Below are 17,505 nucleotides of genomic sequence, written 5' to 3' on the forward strand. Positions count from 1 at the left end.
CCGGGATGTGCCCTGCACCCCCGGGATGCGCCCCTAGGGTGTGCCCTGTGGCCCCGGGATGGGACCCCGGGACGAGCCCCGTGCCCCAAGGATGCAGCCCCGGGATGTGCCCCGTATCCCTGGGATGCTCCCTCGGGATGTGCCCTGTGCCTCCGTCACGTGCCTTGGGATGCACCCCGGGATGCGCCCCAGTGCCTGTGGGATGAGCCCTGTGTCCCCACGGATCTGCCCTGGGATGCGCCCTGTGCCCCTGGGCTGTGCTCCAGGATGCGGCCCATGCCCTGCTGTGTACTCTGGGGGGCACGGAGTGCCCCCCCATAATGCGCTTTGTGCCCCGGGACGTGCCGTGCACCCCCAGGATGTGTGTCAGGACGCGCCTGGGCTGCACCATGCGCCCCTGGATGCATCCCAGGATGTGCCACATGCCCCAGCGTGCGCGTTGGGATGCTCCCCAGGGTGAGTCTTGCCCCCCAGGATGTGCCAGGGGCCGTGCCGTGACCTCCAGGATGTCCCCCAAATGCTGTGCCCCCTTGGCTGCTCCCCTCTGCCCTCCCAGCTGCTGTCACCAGAGTCTTCCCCCACTGGAGGGGGCTGCGTGGGGTGCTGCATCATTGGGATGGGGGGCTGCGGACCCCTGGACCCCCCCTGTCAACTCCAGGGCTGGCTGGGGCTGCAGGCAGGGAGGGGACAGTCCCCACAGCTCCGCTGCAGAAAGGGAAAAGGCTCATCCTGCTGCCGGGACGCTCTGGGGCATCAGCCAGCACCTGGGGCAGGGCCAGCTCTCTGCCAGGCTCCGGTGTCCTGCTGCCAGAGGAACGTGGGCAGCCCGGGAGCCTGCCCCGACAGGCTGCGGGCATTTGCAGCCACCTTGGGACCTTTCTCCAGGAGTCACATCTGCTCTGCATCCCAAGGGACCGCAGAGGCTCAGCTCCCACCGTGGGACCCGGATGACACGTGCCAGCGTGACGGTCACCCTGCAGCCAGCGCCAGCCTCGGTGTCACCCCTGCGGCCGCCGAAGGCCAGGGCTGCCCCGGCGTTAATCATTGCCGAAAGCAGCCAGGCCAAGGCGGGCGCGAAAAGCTGTGCCGTTCCCAGGGCTGTTTTCCTTTCATCAGTCGTGTCCCCCAAGCACTGAAACACCGAGAGCAAATATCGGGCAGGGCAAGGTGAGATGGCAGCCCACGGGCTGGGGACCTCGGTGGGCTCCGGAGCACTGAGCGAGGCCGGTGGGATGCTAGCAGGGGGGTGGGCTTGCTTCTGCCACACTTTGGGCTTTCTCGAGTGGGTTTCTTGGCATCTGTGATCATAACGTTTGAGCGATGGAGGATCTGGGGATTGGTGCTTTCCCACGGAGCAGAGCTCCTGCCGTGGCACCGGCTCTCGCTTTGCCCACGAACCCATCAGCAGCACCCAGCAAGGAGGGTGTCCTGGAGAACCCCAGCTCCACGGCTCCCTGCAGGCAGGGCGAAGGAGAGGAGGGAAGACTGGAAATCCCCCCCGGGGGAAGCGCAGGAGTGCCATTACTTCGCATTGGCTTTGGCCAAAGGAGCTGCCAAAGGGCGGGCTGGCATCGCCGGTGTGGGATGCTCACCTGGAGACAGGGCGAGCTGTCCCCACCGTGGCACCGCCTGGCAGCACGGCCATCGCTGTTTTCCTGCCCTGGGCAGGGCGTCGCGGCGCAGCCCCAATGCCACGAGTTGGGGTGTGATAGGAGCAGCCACATCAGCTGATGGAGACGCCCGCTATAAAGCGCCCGCCGGCCCCGTGGCGGAGACATGAGCGAGCCCACCATGGCCAACGTGCTGTCCCCCTGCCTGCTCCTGGTCCTGCTGCTCCTGGCCCCGGCCCTGTCCGCCCCGCATGAGCGAGGGCTCATCTTCAACTTGGTAAGAGGGATGCTAAGCCGGTCCTTGCCACAGCCGGGGGACGCCCCGAGTGCTGCAATGGGGGGGTCAGAGGGTTCCGCGGTGCTTTGGTCTCTGGCAGCAGCTACGTGGGGGAGCCCCGGGGTGACGGCTGCAGCTGCTGAGAGCAAAACTTTTTGTGGCTGGGGAAACTGAGGCAGGTGGGGATGGCATGCTGTGTTTTTGGGGGTTGGAGGGATCTCAGAGCCTGGGAAAGTGCCTGTGCAAAGGGACAGGGAAGCCTGAACGTGGATGGGATTGAAGCTCTCAGCTGCCTGTGCCAGTGAGGACCCCCTCCCTGGGGGGCTCGCAGGCAATGGGCAGGGGGGACACTTTCCCAGCGGTGTCTCAGCCCTATTCCCGTGAGCCCAGCAGAAACCAGCACTTCAGCGGGTGGTATTTTGGGCCAGACCAAGGAAATGCTGCAGGGCGGGAGGCTCGGGGGTGCTGGCAGCAGTGCTGAGCCCCAGCCAAAAGGCAGAGCTGGTGTCCGACACCCACCCAAACCCCCCGGACCCATGCCTGGGGGGGATTAAGGGGGCGACAGAGAAGGACCTGGTGCTCACGCCCTGCCTCATGGTGCAGGACACGGGGGAGCTGTGCCTGCAGAGCGCCCAGTGCAAGAGCGGCTGCTGCCACCGGCACAGCGGCCTGAGCCTGGCCCGATGTGCACCGAAGGCGGCCGAGTTCCAGAAGTGCTCTCCGAAGGTACGTCCTCCCCTTCTTCTCCCGGGGGTGGCCGGGGACAGGGGCATGTCCCCCGCGCTGCACCGTGCCTCGGTTCCCCACAGAGCCTCTATGGGGTCTACTACGAATGTCCCTGCGAGAGCGGCTTGAACTGCGACGTTGATAAGACCATCGTGGGCTCCATCACCAACAGCGACTTCGGTATCTGCAAGGATCCCCGGAGCTCCGACGGGTCACGGTGAAGGAAAAGAGACCCTCCCCGGTGTCACCCCCCATGCTGCCCCTGCCACCCTGCTTTTATCCCCTCCCCAGGGATGCCCGGACCTGCCCGCGCTGCCCCGGCTGCGGGGGGAGGTTCGAGTAAACAGCATCTTCTGCCGAGCTGCAAGCCAGCGTTTTCACTCGACGTGTCCCTCTGGCCTGGGACGGGAGCAGCAGGGCTAGAAGGTGCCGGAAAAAGCCAGAGGGACATGACGGCTTTACCTATATGCGCGTGCACATCGTACGCAATTGTATAATAATCTGGGCCAGGCCAGCAGCGAGCCATGGGGTGAGCTCTGCTCAGGGGGAGCGTTAGCAAAGGGGGTGCAGGGAAGGGGAAGATGCAGCAGCCCCAGGATCCGAGGGAGCTGTCGGGTTGTGCTTGACTCGGTTTATTTGCCGCTGCCGCTGCTTTGGTTGGAAACGTCCCCTAGAAAATGTTGCCGAAAAAGAGGGACTTGAAGGTGGTGTCGAAGCTGTGGGTGCTCGGGGTGCTCGGTCTGCCTCTGCCGTGTCGCACTGCGGGCGCTGGGTGACCCTGCACGCCGGGAGCTGCTCCTCCTCCTCGGAGCGGGCAGCGGCTGGGCGGGAGTCCTCCCCGAAAAGGACCTTGTACGGGCAGCGGTTGTACACACCATGGGGGCCCGTCATGCAGCACCCCCACCAGCATCTTTTACAGCAGCTTGTCTGGCTGCGAGATGTGCAGCGAGTTTTGGGAATTCGGGATGGACCTGGGGCGAGGTGATGCTGGGAGCAGCCCCAGCTGGCAGCAAGGCCACAAATCCCCTTAACTCTGCCCCTGGCAGAGCAGTGCCCTGGACAGGGTGGGCTGCAGGGGGGTGATGCCCAGCTCGGAGCCAGTGGTTTGGGCATGGGGAGGGGGCACAGATGTGCTGTGGAGGAGTGAGGAAGAGGAGGCACCTGCCTGGCAGAGCTGGGGGGGCAGCAGGAGGCGAGGGGGTCACCGGAGGGGGGGTTCTTGGCTTCTCCGGTGCCATCCTCACCCGGCGTGTTTCTATCCCTGGGGGCGGAAGGAGCACCAGCACCCACAGCGTCGCTCCCCATCGCCCCGAGGGGCCGGGCACCCCATGGCGGCTCTGCACGGGGGGGGATGGGATGGGGGGACGGGGGCTGTACAGGGCAGCTGAGGATGTCCTGCAGGAAACTTTCTTTCCAGGACAAGGGTGACCAGCAGCTTGAGGATGTGCACCTGCAGAAACACTGGGGACACGGCTGGGAGGGTGGCACGGCCAGGGGGGGTCCCCACCGTGGTGGGGGGATACGGGGGGCAGCATGGGGACAGGGCAGGGGATGCTTCAGGGACCTGCTGGCCCCTGCAAGCCTGGCTCAGTGGAGCTGCAAGAGGGGAAAATGCTGACCTGGATTTTAGTTTTAAACTTGTGGTGGGTGATGAAAGCGTTGAGGGTCTTGGTCTCGTTGATGTGGTGGTCCCGGCAGGAGGCCACCAAGTCCACGTCCTCGTGGGTGTGGGATGAGGCCTGGAGGAAGGGGGAGATGGGAATGGGGACAGGGACGGGGACAGCAGCCCCTCTCCTGCGCAGACAGGCACCCCCGGGCAGAGCGAGGGGGGACGTGGGGCAGGTGACATGGGACACGGGGTCTCTCCCTGGCTTTGCCATCTACATGGGGTCCCCAGCCCCACACGCCATTCCACACCAGTGGGGAGCACCCTGGAGAGGCTGGCATCACCCAGGACACGTACTGGGGATACTGGGAGCCCTGCCTCTGCCCAGGGCCAGCCTCGTCCGGGGCTTTGCATCCTTGGCATGGGCAGGATGCGGCCAACGTCCAGACTCCGGCAGTGCCAGGACCAGCAGAGGGCAGCCGCAGCGTGCCCGCAGCCTGGGCCCCCCCCCAGCCCTGGGGACCCCCCCCCCAGCCTAGCAGGGACCCCCCCAACCCCAGGGGCAGCTCAGCCTCAGGGGGGGGGCCCTGAAATGCACCCAGCCCCATAGACCTGACACCCCTTGAGCCCTGCTTTGGGGTTCACCCCCTCCCTGGAGGGGGAAGATATTGGGGGGGGTGGCCAGCCTGGGCCAATTCCTGGTGTATATGATGGGGATTTTGGGGTGTCCCCATTTTTGGGGTGTCCCTATGTTGGCAGGAGGAGGATGGGGGCACCGGAGAGGTGGGAAGGGGGTCTCTGTATTGGGGGGGGACGACACCACACGAACGGGCTCCCGCCCCATCTCGGCCCTATATCTACTGGTGAAGCGGCAGCTTTATTTTGGCAGCTCTGGGCTGGTAAATATTGGCTTAAACCGAAAACCAGACGCCTGACTCACGGAGTCTTAACAAACACAGGAAGGGGCCCCCGGCGCGTGTGGGGGTGCTGCCAGCCCTGGGGACGGGGGGGGCCTACACCAGGGTGGGGGCACCCTGAGCTGGGAGGGGGGGTATGAACAGGGCATCCTTGTGCCGGCGGATTTTGTTGCAGTGAGGTTCTTGGCTGGGCTGGGGGGGGGGGGGGGGGACGGACTTAGGGGGATGCCCCCCTCCAGCCAGGGACCCTGGGTGATGGAGGGTGTGCAAGTGTTGGGGTGCCCCTTCCTTCCACCTTGCTTTGCACAGTGCTGTCCCCCCCCGGCTAAAAAGCAAGGAGGAGAAGTACGAGGCTGAAGGAGCATCGCGGGGGGGCAACCCAAGCCCCCCCCCTCAGTCTCACCCTATCACCAGGGTTACACCCCACTTTGGCTGGCAGCAGTGCAACCCCATCCCCAGCTGCTGGCGTGACCCTGGTGCCCCCCCCCCGCACCCTGCCTGGAGCTTGGCGGGGGGTGCATGGGGACATGCACCCCCCCGGGATCTCAGTTCACCCTGGGCAATGAAGGGGTGCAAGCATTGGGGTGCCCCTTCCTCCCACCCTGCTTTGCACAGGGCCCCCCCCTTGGTTAAAAAGCAATAAGGAGAAGTATGAGGCTGAAGGGGCGTTACGGGGGGGGGGGTTGGTACCCCACGCCCTCCCCCCCCGTGTCACCCCATCACCAGGCTTGCACCCCACTTTGCACCCCCATCCCCTCCTGCTCACCCATGGGGCGCCCCCAGTGTCCCCCAGTACACCGGGGGGGGTGGCCTGGAAGGTTTTCCCGCCCCCCCCCCGCTGTCCCCCCCCCCGCCTGGGCTGTTTTTACCAGGAGGGTACAGGATGTTCTCGCAGAGCCGCGCTCCCTCTCCCCAACCTCCCTCCTCCCTCTTTCCCCCCCCCTTTCCGCCAGCCCTCGGCCTTCACCTCTTCTCCTCCGCGCTGCTTTAACCCTTTTTTTCGCAAAACGCTGCCTTTTCCTCTCCTCAGCAGTAATTTCTTTTTGCGTTTCTGCAAAGATGCGGTCGAAGCTCCTTTTCTCTGCCCATCCCGGGGTGTCCCTGCACCCCCAATTCACCGCACTCTTCCCCCCCGCCGTGTACCATCATGAGTTGGGGGGTGCAGGGGGGGGTCTCCAGTGGGGTGCCCACCCGATGCCCATCCTCGCAGACACCCCCAGCAAAGACCCCCCCCCCAAATGGGGAGCACCCTCCTAGCTCTGCCAACTCCCCCCAAAAGAGGGGGCCAGGGGGGGGGGTTTGCTCTTGCAGCCTTCACCCTGTGGGGTAAATGCTTTTGGGGGGGGCTGAGCTGCCCCCCACTCTCACAGAGGACCCTGGGCAGGCAGCAGCCCCATAGCACCTAGCTTAGGGCAGTGATTTGGGGGGGGGGCAGACCCCAGGCACAGCCTGATTTCCCCCCCCACACCCCCAGTTTGCTGCAGACTGGTGTCATGCAGGGGCCTGATCCTGCGGCGGGGTCAGGGGGTCTCATGGGGTTTGGGTGGGTGGGTGCTGGGGGTGCCTGTGCTTCGTGGGAGGCTCGTGCTGCGGGAACGCACCCGAGGGGCTGCCTGGAGGCGTCTGGGGGTACACGGAGGTATTTGGGGGGGTGCCCCAGAGGTGTTTAGGGGTGCTCAGAGGCATCTGGGGCTGCCTGCTTGCTTTTGCGGCTGGGTTTTATTTCCCCCTCCCCGGATGACTTTTCCCCCCCCCGGTTTCGGTTGGGGCATGGCAGGGCGGTGGCTGGTGCAGCTGGGGGGGCAGTGGCCCCCCTCGGGGTATCCCTCGGCCAGGGTGGCTTTTGGCTGGAGGTGGCCACTGCGTTTGCAAAGGAGGAGCCGCGGGGATGAAGCACGTCCCTGCGGGGTGTGGGACACCCCAGCCAGCACCGGGGGCTCGGGGAACCCCAAATCCCTGGGGAGCTGGCCCAGTTTGCCCCCACCACCCCGTGCCGACATGGGGCACCTCAAGCTGGACCTGCAGCAGCAAAGCCCCCACGGCAGGTCCAAGCCATGGGGTACAACGGGGGGCAGACCCCCCGCACACCCAACTGCAGCCCCCAGGGATGTGGGGGCCTGATCCTGCGACTTCCAATTGCGTTTTCCTAAATCTGGGCCAGGTTTGCACCATCCTGGGGAGATGGTTTAGGGATGGAGCTGGCAAGAAGCCATGCTTCAAGCTCTCGCTGGAGGGAAAGCAACCTTTCTAGCAACAAAAAAAAAAAAAAAAAAAAAAAAAAATTCATGAAAAGCTCTGGTTTGCCTCTTCTTGCCAAAACCAATTGTTGAAGATTTTTCCCGGCCTCTCCGGCTTTGCCTTCACATGTGACGGAGGGAACAATGTCAGACACTCTCCTGTTTTTCCGCTCCGATATTTTTTCCCTGGGGTTGGAAGAAGGGAAGGACCCGGTGGGAGGGCAGGGACCAGTTCCAGGCAAACCGCAGCCCCGGGGGCCCCAAAACCTGGTGTGGGGGTCCCCGTCCCTCCTCCATCCTTCGGGGTTGGCTTTGGGGCTGGGAGCATGGCCGGGGTGGGGGCCCTTGAGGATGCTCCCCCAGCCCAGAGCAGCCCAGGGCTGAGGACTGCCCAGCTCGGGGCAGTAGTGGAGGTTGCAAGTGGGACATGGGGACACAGAGGTGGCCCCGGGGGACATCCAGGCACCCCACGCACCTCCATGAACCCCTCCTGGTGTTTGCCAGCGGGGCACAAGTGGAAAAATCCTCAGGCTGAATTATTTGCGCTGCTGGAGGAATTAATTAGTGCAATATGGGGCGGTGGGGAGGGCGAGGGGGGGCCGAGGGGCTGTGTCAGCCCAGGGAGAGCTCGAGGCTGGGTGCTTTGTGACAGCCAGGTTTGGGGGGGGGGGGTGGCTCCCCCCGGCTGGGTATTTTTAGCATTAAAACCCCCGAAATGCTGGTGAGCTGGGGAGGGGGGGAGCGGGCCAGCACCGGGGGTGGGAGGGAAATGCAGGGGAGATACTGGGGTGGGGGTACTGGGGTGGTGCTGGGGATACGCTACGGGGGATGCTGAAAGGGGGGTGGGGGGGTGATGCCCCCTTGCAGGCACCCCTCCCCCCCCCCGGCAGGGTCTCCCCCCACCTCCCCGGTGCCCCCCCCCGGCCCCGGCTGCCGCGGCAGGCTGTCCCTGCGCTCCCGCCGCCGGTACATCGTGTCCCCAGGGCGGGCTCCTGGCACCCGGCCCGGCCGGGGCTGCTCCGAGCAGGGACAGGAGCCGACCCCGGCCCCCCCCACCCCCCCGGGCTCCCCCCATTGCGGCTTACGGGGTTGGGGATGCTGCGGCAGGGAGCGAAGCCCCGGGAGCTGGAGGGGGGGAAAGTTTGGAGGGGGGGGGGGTGCAACCGTAGCACTGGCCTGAGTCACGCTTGTGCATGTCCCTGCTGGGTGCGATGTCCCCCCCCCACCCCAGGGCAGGGGGGGGGGGGATCCCTCCTGGGTGTTTTTGGGGTGCAGATCCCTCCGGTGGGAGCATCCCCACGGCACGGTGCAGCCTCGCTGCTGAGCATCCCCGGGGGTGCTGCACCCTCCGCCGACCCCTGCACCTAACCCAGGAGAGGGGTGCCACCTTGCACCCCGACACCCCGACCCCGGCGGGGAGCCCCAGCCACCCCCAGTCACTCGCCCGCCCCGGCAGAGGCTGGTACAGTTCGTTACGTCCAGACCGGAATGTACTTTGTGTTCGAAGTGGCCCCCGGCCAGGACGGCAAAGCCGGACTTTATTTATCCTCCCCGCTCCGGCCCCGCTGCATCCTGCCCTCGCTTGTGCGGGGTTGGATCTCCGGTGGGGCTGGGGGACCTCTGGACCCTGCCCCCCCCCCCCCAACTCATCTCCAGTCAGGGGGTGCAGGGATTTTCCCTCTTTTCCCCAGGGTGGAAATAATCTGGGAAAATATTTGTGTCCTTTCGACCGGTAAAAGCCGTCCCGGGTGTCTGGGGGGAGACGGGGACTTGGGGACCGATCCAGCCCCGGCAAAGCCTCTGGCTGGAGGTACCCCCGCCTGCTTGCATGAGGTTTTTTTGCAACGAGGGCCGGCGTTCGGATCGCAACCCGGAAATTTATGGATTGGAAATGCGTGGGGAAAGGGCCAGCCCTGGCCACGCTGGGGGACGGGACAGGATCAGGCCTGCGATGGAGCCAGGGGCTGCTCCGGGGGTCCCCCCGCGTGCCGGGGATGCCTCGGCCCCTCTGCCGGTAAAAATTTATGGCAGGAGCCGTGAGTCCGAGCAAAGAGAGGGGGGTCGCAGCCGGAGGAGGGATCACCCAGGGCTGGATCCGGCCGCTTGCCACCGGCCAGGCTCCACGATGACACCCAGTATCCCACCCGTGGCCTCTCCGGTAGCAACATTAGGAGGGGGATTTCATGCAGAAAGCAGCTCGCCGGCTGCTTTGCACCCCCTGGCTCAAGCATCCCCATGCCAAGCGGGTGGTCTTGCCCTGCTGCCCCCCCCCCCACTCCCCCCCAGTGTCCCCCCATGTCCCCTTGGCCCCACCGTCCGTCCCTGCCGCCGGTGACGAGGACAGCGTGTCCTCCCGTACTCTGCTGCCTGTTGTGCAACACCCGGCTGCACCTCCTGTAAACACCCGGCTCCCCGCGACCGCGCTGCCGGGCTCCTGCCACGCTGCACCCCGTGCCCCGGGTGACAAACCGGGCCCTCGGAGGGGTGCACATGGCGGGGGGAGGGGGTGCCACGGCACCGCCAGGCTGCAAAAAGCGGCTTTGCTCCCCAAAATGGGCAGCGGGCAGGGATCTGGGTACCGGGGGCGAAGGATGGATTTGGTCCCCCTGGAAGGGGAGCATCTCGCATGGGTCATCTGCCCGGGGGCCATCGATTTAAACCCGGGGCCATCGATTCGTGCTGTCACATGTGGAAGGAAACCGGGAGAAAACCCATTTCCTCTGCTCTCCAACACGCTTGAGAGATTCACCGATGCAGCTTTTAGCCGCGAAGCCGAGGCAGAGGGACGCCTCTCCTCCCCGCGCTCTCAAGGCAGATTAACGCCGGTTATTTTTAGCAGAAGACAAGCATGAATAAAAATATCCCCTATTTTATTTTAAAATTTTTTTTTTTTCTTTTTTTTCCAGAACTGCCATTCTCACATCACGCAAGGTGCTCGGGGGCTGGCACGAGGAAGGACATCACCGGCAAAAGGGAGGTCTCCGGGCTTTGCTCCCCGGTTCTGGTGGGGGGCAAGGGTTTCCCCCAGACCCCTTGTCCTTTCGGGGCCGGGTGACGGTCGCGTGGCGGGCACAGGGCTGGGGCAGGACATGTGCGGCCAGCTGGATGGCGAGGGGGAACAAGCAGTGCCCCTGGCAGCCGCCCCGAAGCCGGCTGGGATTATTTATGGAGCAGATTTCCTCCAGGTTGTGTTACAGGGATGGGGGGGACGGGGCAGACCCCGGCACTGGGGAAAGGGGGTGCCTTTTGGGCATCCCACCACCCAAGAAAGCAGAGCGAGCCAGGGGGTCCGGCGCTGGTACCGCAGTGATTTGGAGGATGTCTTTTAAAAAAACCACTCTGGTGTTTTCTTCCCATGTATTTTGCTTTTTTTTTCTCTATGCAAACAAATTTACCTTTTTTGTGGTGCAAGAACAAAGCAGGCTGGACCCCCCCCTGCCGCCGCCATCAGTCCCATGCTATTTTTCAGGGCTTAGGTGTTATCTAAGGGGCCTGCATAAAATTAAGCTGCGGGGTTTCCTGATACTGGAAACCCACAATACTTCTTTGGTAAATGGAAATTTAAAGCTCTCGGAGGCTGGGCGGGAAGTGTTTAAAACCAAAATGCAAGATTCTCCTGGGTTATTTTAGAGAGGGAAAAATGAAACGTCGTGAAAATAAATCTTTTTTTTTCTAAAGTGGGCTTTAATTTTTAACTCCCTATTTCCAATGAGTGCCATGGGTGTATAAATTACAGCTGGGAAAATCGAACTCCGTATCAAAGAGCAGACCTGCGAGCAAGCATCTGTCAAAGCAGCGCTGCCGCAAGCCTGGCCCTGGGGGGGGGGTATTGGAACAACGCGCAGGAATCGGGGTGCAGGTTGGGAGCTGCGAGCACCAGCTCCAACACAAATCTGGTAAAAACACACTTGAGAAAAAGACTTAGAGATGCTGAATTTTAAATTGGCCCAGTGATCCACCCCCCCCCCCGGCTTTTTTTTGCCCTTCTGGGCTCAGGCACTGCAATTAGCTGAACGGTGCACAAGCAGCGATCGGATGTTTAATTGCAAATGCACATTAATTCTAATCTCGGGGGTATTTTGAGGCAGCTCTTACCAAAAATCTTCTCTCCTTCATACTGAACGGGAACATTTCTGCCTGTCCCAGCAGCCGCTGTGTCCTCCAAACCCGCACCTCTCCGTCCCCAGCTGTGGGAGACGGTTGTTTGGTTGGTCCTGGGGGGGCTGGGGTGCCCTTGGAGGGCGGGGGGGGGGGGGGAGTGTTGCACGAAGGTGTTCCCCCCCCAACCCCAGGGGCACTGCTCAGGGCTGGGGAAACCTTGGAGCACTGCGTGGGGCCGAGGTGTCCTTGGAACACTGCATGGGGCCGACACCCCCCCGGGGGCATTGTATTGGGCCAAGCACCCCCCCCGGGGGCATTGCACGGGGGCAAACACCCCCCCGGGGGCATTGCACGGGGCTGCCCCCGCTCCCCTCCGAGCATTACACGGGGCCAGGCCCCCCTCGGGACATCGCACAGGGCCGGGACCCCCCCCCCCAGGGCCACCGCACAAGACCGGCCCCCCCCCCCGGTTCCCGCCCGGCTTCGCCGCCGCCGCCCCCGGCAAGTGCGCGGGGCGGGCCGGCCCGCCAGGGGAGGGGAGAACGTTCTGATTTGCATACCGCCACCACCCGAGCCAATGAGAAGGCGTAACGGGCGCCTTCGCCCGGACGGGCAGGCGGATCGGCCAATGGGATGAGGGCGGGAAGGTGGGGGCGCCGACGGCCGGGGAGACTCGGCCGGCGCGGGCGCGCAGTGTCACTCGGAGCCGGGCGGCGGCGGCGGAGCGTGGGGGCGGCGGCGGCAGGTGGGTCCCTGCGTGGGGCCGGGGGGCTGGGGGTGCCCTGCGTGGGGCTGCGTGGTTCTGGGGGAAGTCTGTGTGGGGCTGGGGTGGGTCGGGTCGGGTCTGTGTGGGGCTGGAGAAATACCGTAGGTCTGAGGGGGAGTGGGGGGGGGGGGGGGTAGCGTGGGGCGGTATGGGGTTGGGGTGAGGAGTGCGTGGGGCTGAGGGACCCTCCTTGGGGCTGTATGGGGGGTATTGGGGTCCTGCGTGGGGCTGGGGAGTCGGGTGGGGAAGGGGATGGTGCCCCCAGCTGTTGCTGTGGGGTGAGGAGAGGATGGGGGTCCCCACCCCCCCCCAGGGCAGGGGATGTCCGAGGGGAGTTAATACAGAGGTTGCTGGGGACACTGGGATGCACTGGGATGGGGATGGGGGGTGAGGTGGCCTTGGCAGGGTGGGGTCGCAGCGGGCGGGGGTCAGTGTCCTGTCGGAGAGGATTTTTGTTTTTCGCGCTTTCCCTCGCCAAACGAGGCTCCTGTGCTCGGCTCTAACGTTTCTTTTAATGCCACCTACCAAAAATACCCTATAGAGTGTATGCACAAATATATAGTTTCATTGGCAGTAGGTATAAGTGATTGCGCGAGGTAAACGTGAATATTTTTCTAAGCTTCTACTATTTTTTCCTCCTCTCTGGGCACAAAATCTCTTTCAAAGCTTCTGTTTTTAAAATGCACGTTCGAGTGAGCTTGCTTTTAGCAGGAAAGAGTATTTTACACGATGAGCTATAAGAGCTTGTGGGGTATACGTCCATCATCGGTGCGTTCCCAGCCAGCAGTTTCCAGCCGAGGCTCCGACGCTGCAGCCGTGTTTCTGTCCTCGCCATGCCGAGCAAATGGGACCATGCCGCTGCCGGTGAAAAAAAACTTGAAAAATGAAAAAAAAAAAAAAAAAAGCCAAGAGCTGATACTTTAGGGTTTAAAAGGTAGAGTTTAAATGGCGTCTCTCCATAATGAGCTATTAAACTTTTGAGTTGGATTTGGGGCGTCGCTGGGACGTCAAATCCAGCCTGGAGACTGGGATTAAAAGTTAAAAAAAGAAAAGTTGGAAGCACAAATTGCTCCTTCCTTTAAAATGTGGGGAAGCTGCATCCCTCCTGCCTCCTTCCCTGCCCTGCGAAGGGCTGAGGGGAAGAAGAAAATCATTAAATCTGTCCAACAGAGCCTATAACTGGCTTTTATGGGCTGTTTTCCCAGAGGTGTAGTGGGTTTGGGTCGGGCGGTGATACTGCTGCGACTTGGAGATGCTCAGGCTTTATTTCCAGCCTGGTACCTTAGAGATGGGACAAAACTGCTGGGGAGGGGACAGAAACGCTGCCAAAGCAGAGGGAGCGACGGCTGCTGCTGGCGAAGGCTTAACCAGGGGTGCGGGGCTGAGCAGGAATGACTTTCCAGTGGTGCTGAGAGTTTTGCAGCCCAAAGGTGGGGTGCTGGGGTCCCTTGTTGGGGATGCTGGGGTCCATCGGTGGGATGCTGGTACTTGGTGAGGTGCTGGTCCTCGGCCCCGCGGCGTGACGGGTGACGACAGCAACCTGTGTGACGCAGGAGGAGGAAGGCGAGGGTGCGATGGAGCTGGGTGCTCACGGGAGCCAGAGGTGATGGGGTACTGGTGGAGGAAGGGGTGGCCAGGGACGTCTCTGGGGGGGGTTTGGGGTGATGAAGCAGGTGGGGCTTGTGCTGGAGAAAATGTGTGACGGTGTGGAAAAAAAAAAGCAGATTTCTAGGGAATTGGTGGAGAAGTTATCGCTTCTGCTGAAACTCGCTGGGAGGGATGACGGCACATAGCCTCTCTCGTGGTTTTGGGCTTGGAGCATGGAGCGGCACCAGTGCTGGAGGGGGTTCGGGGGGGAAGGCTGGCACGATGGGGGCTGCTTGTGATGCCCATCCTGCCTTGAGCAGAGGTGTCTGCTAGGATGAGAGCTTGTGCAATTATTTTTTCTTCTTTTTTAAAAAAATAAAAGCAAATAAATAATCGTAGCTTTCCAAGGCTGTATTTGCCCAGCACACGCTTGAATTACGTTGAGGTCCTTTCCCAGTGCTGTTAGAGCATCTCCCTGCTGAGACGAGCCAGAAAATAAGGACAATGCCCAAGTAAAAACCAAACTGTGTCCTTCAGGAACATCACTGCTGTGTAATTAGGCGTGTTTTAATTACCAGCTTGCAGAAGGAGAAAGTTTGCTGTAAGGCTTGAGATGCTCAGCACCAAGACCTCCCCCCCCGTGGCTCCCCAGGCTGGCTTTGGGGGGGGGAAATATTCTGTAAAGTATTTGGAGAATAATTTGTTCTCAGTTATTTATACTTTTACACTATTTAATATTTTATTTTATAGTTGCTCTCAGTTATATATGTTTATGTAAAGTTGTTATAGCCCCTTGAGGGAGCTGCGGAGCTCGTACCGATCTTATGCATATTGCAGGGAAATACTAAATTACTTAGCAAGGTATTTTTTATTTTAATGTTGTGTGTTTGTGGTATAAAGAAATGGCCATGAGTGCTCTAATGTACGAGTTGTTCATGTAACTTGTTTGTCATGGAGCCGACGAGTTTTTTCCGTAGTCAGGAATTGTGATTGAAATAAGGATTTCTGATTTTGCAAGTGAGTGTACTGGAAAATTAGGAAAATAGTAGTAAAGTAACTGTCAGCAGTGGAGAGGGGGGATCATGAGGGACTGAAATTAAATCGTCTTCTACCTGTGATGTCCCATCTTCATAAATAGTAGTATCGCTCTTAGAAAATTAGCCTCACTGAAAGTATTCCCATTTCAAGTACTTTTGATTTATGTTAAATTTAACCCTTTAATTCAATAAAACAAGCCCTAGGAGGCACTGCCTCGCAAATAGCATCATCTCTGGGATGTCACCCCTGTCCCAGCGGGGATGCGGGCTCCCTCCCCATCCTTGAGCGATGCACACACGTGTGTGTGTGCGTGCGCACACGCGTGTGCACAGTTGGTACATGTGTGTTTCTGCTCCTGTGGGCTGGCAGGGCTGAGGGTCACCCGGCAGCGGTGCAGCATCGTCCCCAAAGCCGCAGCATCCTCGGCAGCCTCCTGACCCCCCCTCACTCCCCCCGCGCCCCAGGGCTGAGCCCCCCGCGCCTCGCAGCACCCCCCAGCGATGTCGGTGGCTGTCCCGGTTCCCCTCCATCAGTTTGGCCGCTCGTAGCATTTCTTTGTCCTCTCCAAGAAATCCCGATTTGGCGCGGGAACAGGCTGGTGTTTCACAACATGCCGGGAATTGCCGTTTGCCCGATATAATTTGGCATTTATAGACCATTGGTGCACACGTGGCTTCAAAAAAAGGTCTCGGGCGCCGGGTTATTTCTGGGTGCGTGGCGCTGCCGGTGGCAATGCCGGATGGTGAGTCGGGGATCCCCCCCTGGGATTTGGCACCTGGGCTCTTGAGATGGTGCTGAGCCCTTGTGCGTGGGGATACGTGATTAAATACAGCATTTCCGCTGCTGGGGGGGGGCTGTGGTTTAGGGTAACCTGGCTGAAAGTTTGTTGGAGAAACCCCTAAATCTGTTGCGAGCAATGAGATGCTTTTAGAAATTAAAAAAAATTTAAGTAAATCCAAGTTTGTTTGTTGAATTTATTCTGGAGAAAAGGCTAAATTGGAGCAGAATTGGCAAACAAGGCGTTTCTTGTTTATTCCCATTTTGTATTTATTTTAGTTCCCCCAAGCTGTCTCTTAAAATCGAATTTGCTTGGTGTTGGTGTAGCTGCTGCCAGGAGGATGCTCTGAGCCACCCGTGGAGGGGTCGAGCTTTACCGGAGTGTGCTGTACAGGGAGGGGAACTTCACGTTCAAGAGCCAGAGGTGGAATATTTCTTTCCAGTGTCCCGAAAAGCCTGGCTGGGTCTGTTTTCCCTGGTTGTTTTGACCAGTGGAGAAGACACGATGAAAGGAGCCTGCTCATTTTCGATGGCAAAAAAACCAGTTAGAGGGTGCCAAGGAGTGGGTAGTGGGATGTCAAGTACTTTCACACTTTTTAAAGATGGTTTATATAACCTGCTTGGCTATATTATTATATTTTTTTTTCCTCTCCAGTTACATAATCCTAACTTATGAAAGCATTAGGAAATTGCATTCCCCACTGTTATGTGAGTGTCTGTATATAATGGCCTCTGAGCTTGTTAGGATGCTGTGCTCGGCCCCTCTGCCAGCCGTTTCCTGAGAAGCTCAGGCAGATGTGGAACAGCTATTTATACACTTATTATTTTTTTTTTAATTTATTTATTTTTAAATTTTTTTACCATCATCCGAGGCTGTGTCAGCCCCTCCAGGAGTGGGATGGGTGCAGGCTGGTGCCTGTCCCTGCTGATGGAGAGCAGAGGCTTCGCTGCCAGCTCCAGCATTCCTGTTTTTTCCAGTATTTTCAGGACATGCTGCTTGTGGCAGAGGCTTGTCGTGATTTTTGTGGTGGGAGCAGCTGAAATCCTTGCTGGGGCTGCGGATGGCTTTGGGGGCAGGCGGGGTAGGAACTGCAAGCATCGGTGTGTAAAACCCTTGACCGCATCCCGTCCCTGGCACCTTCTTCCCTTGAAAGAGCAACAACCCATAAATGTTTATGGCTTTTTCTTTCCTCAGTATATGTTTGTCTTTTGGAATACAGGAGGGGAAAAAAAAAATATATTGCTTGGGTTTTGTCTGTTTCACATTAAAGTAGGGGGGGCATTGTGTCTCTGGGTACCTGTGCTGGAGGGGATGGACCATGGGCTGCTGATGGGATGCTCGCAAGAGGGTCGAGTCCAAAGGAGCTTTATCCCTGCGATTTCTTATTTTGAAACAACTTGGAAAAACCACCGAGCAAGCCTTTCCTCGTTGGTGCCTTGCTAGATAATGAGCAAAAGAGCCAGATTATTTTTAATGGGTTTATATTGTAAACTGGAGGCAAAAAAAAAAAAAACCTTTCTGAAAGTCTTTTGCATGTCACTGGTGTGAGTGTGCTCGCCCCGCTCCCGGGGGATGCAGACAGGCTGAACCCATCTTGCTTTCTGTTGAAATATTTATTCTGGCAGGGAGCAGTGAGCCATCCTGCTCACTTGTTCCTCTTGCTGCAGCTGAAACTTGAGTGCAGCCTCTTATTCACATATTTAAAAAAGAAAAAAATTAGTTATGACTTGGGTCATAACTAAAACCACTTCAGAAGCTTAAAAATATTAGCTAGGCAAAATGATTAAGCAAGTGTGACGGGAACACATACCGTTGTATTTAAGTTAGCCGTGTGCAGTAGTTCCCTTTTCTCTCCCTTTGTT

General features: G+C 59.9%; 2 protein-coding genes and 1 long non-coding RNA gene across 5 annotated transcripts; 2 read left to right on the top strand and 1 right to left on the bottom strand.

Moving 5' to 3' along the window:
* Positions 1–310: 310 nt before the first annotated feature.
* CLPS (colipase) lies at positions 311–2,973 on the top strand. Its single transcript, XM_052814442.1, has 3 exons — positions 311–1,887; positions 2,491–2,613; positions 2,697–2,973. The coding sequence occupies exons 1-3, from the start codon at positions 1,777–1,779 to the stop codon at positions 2,832–2,834; spliced, it is 372 nt and encodes a 123-aa protein (XP_052670402.1). The 5' UTR covers positions 311–1,776; the 3' UTR covers positions 2,835–2,973.
* Positions 2,974–3,430: 457 nt separating this feature from the next.
* Positions 3,431–6,148, bottom strand: LOC128154199 (uncharacterized). 2 transcript variants are annotated; one of them, XR_008239291.1, is made up of 3 exons: positions 6,104–6,148; positions 4,233–4,352; positions 3,431–3,544 (listed from the first exon to the last, which is right to left on the bottom strand). It is a non-coding gene; the product is annotated as an uncharacterized LOC128154199 (long non-coding RNA). The 2 variants fall into 2 exon arrangements; XR_008239290.1 differs by lacking the exon at positions 6,104–6,148 and adding an exon at positions 6,006–6,053.
* Positions 6,149–8,838: 2,690 nt separating this feature from the next.
* Positions 8,839–11,050, top strand: LOC128154825 (uncharacterized). 2 transcript variants are annotated; one of them, XM_052815960.1, is made up of 2 exons: positions 8,839–9,183; positions 10,280–11,050. In XM_052815960.1, exons 1-2 carry the CDS (start codon positions 8,862–8,864, stop codon positions 10,426–10,428), a joined length of 471 nt encoding a protein of 156 aa, XP_052671920.1. In that variant the 5' UTR covers positions 8,839–8,861; the 3' UTR covers positions 10,429–11,050. The 2 variants fall into 2 exon arrangements, with proteins under 2 accessions (XP_052671920.1, XP_052671919.1); XM_052815959.1 differs by lacking the exon at positions 8,839–9,183 and adding an exon at positions 9,206–9,531.
* The last annotated feature ends 6,455 nt before the right edge of the window (positions 11,051–17,505 follow it).

The sequence above is a fragment of the Harpia harpyja genome, chromosome 19 (genome assembly GCF_026419915.1).
Source record: "Harpia harpyja isolate bHarHar1 chromosome 19, bHarHar1 primary haplotype, whole genome shotgun sequence".
In the NCBI taxonomy this organism is placed as follows: Eukaryota; Metazoa; Chordata; class Aves; order Accipitriformes; family Accipitridae; genus Harpia; species Harpia harpyja.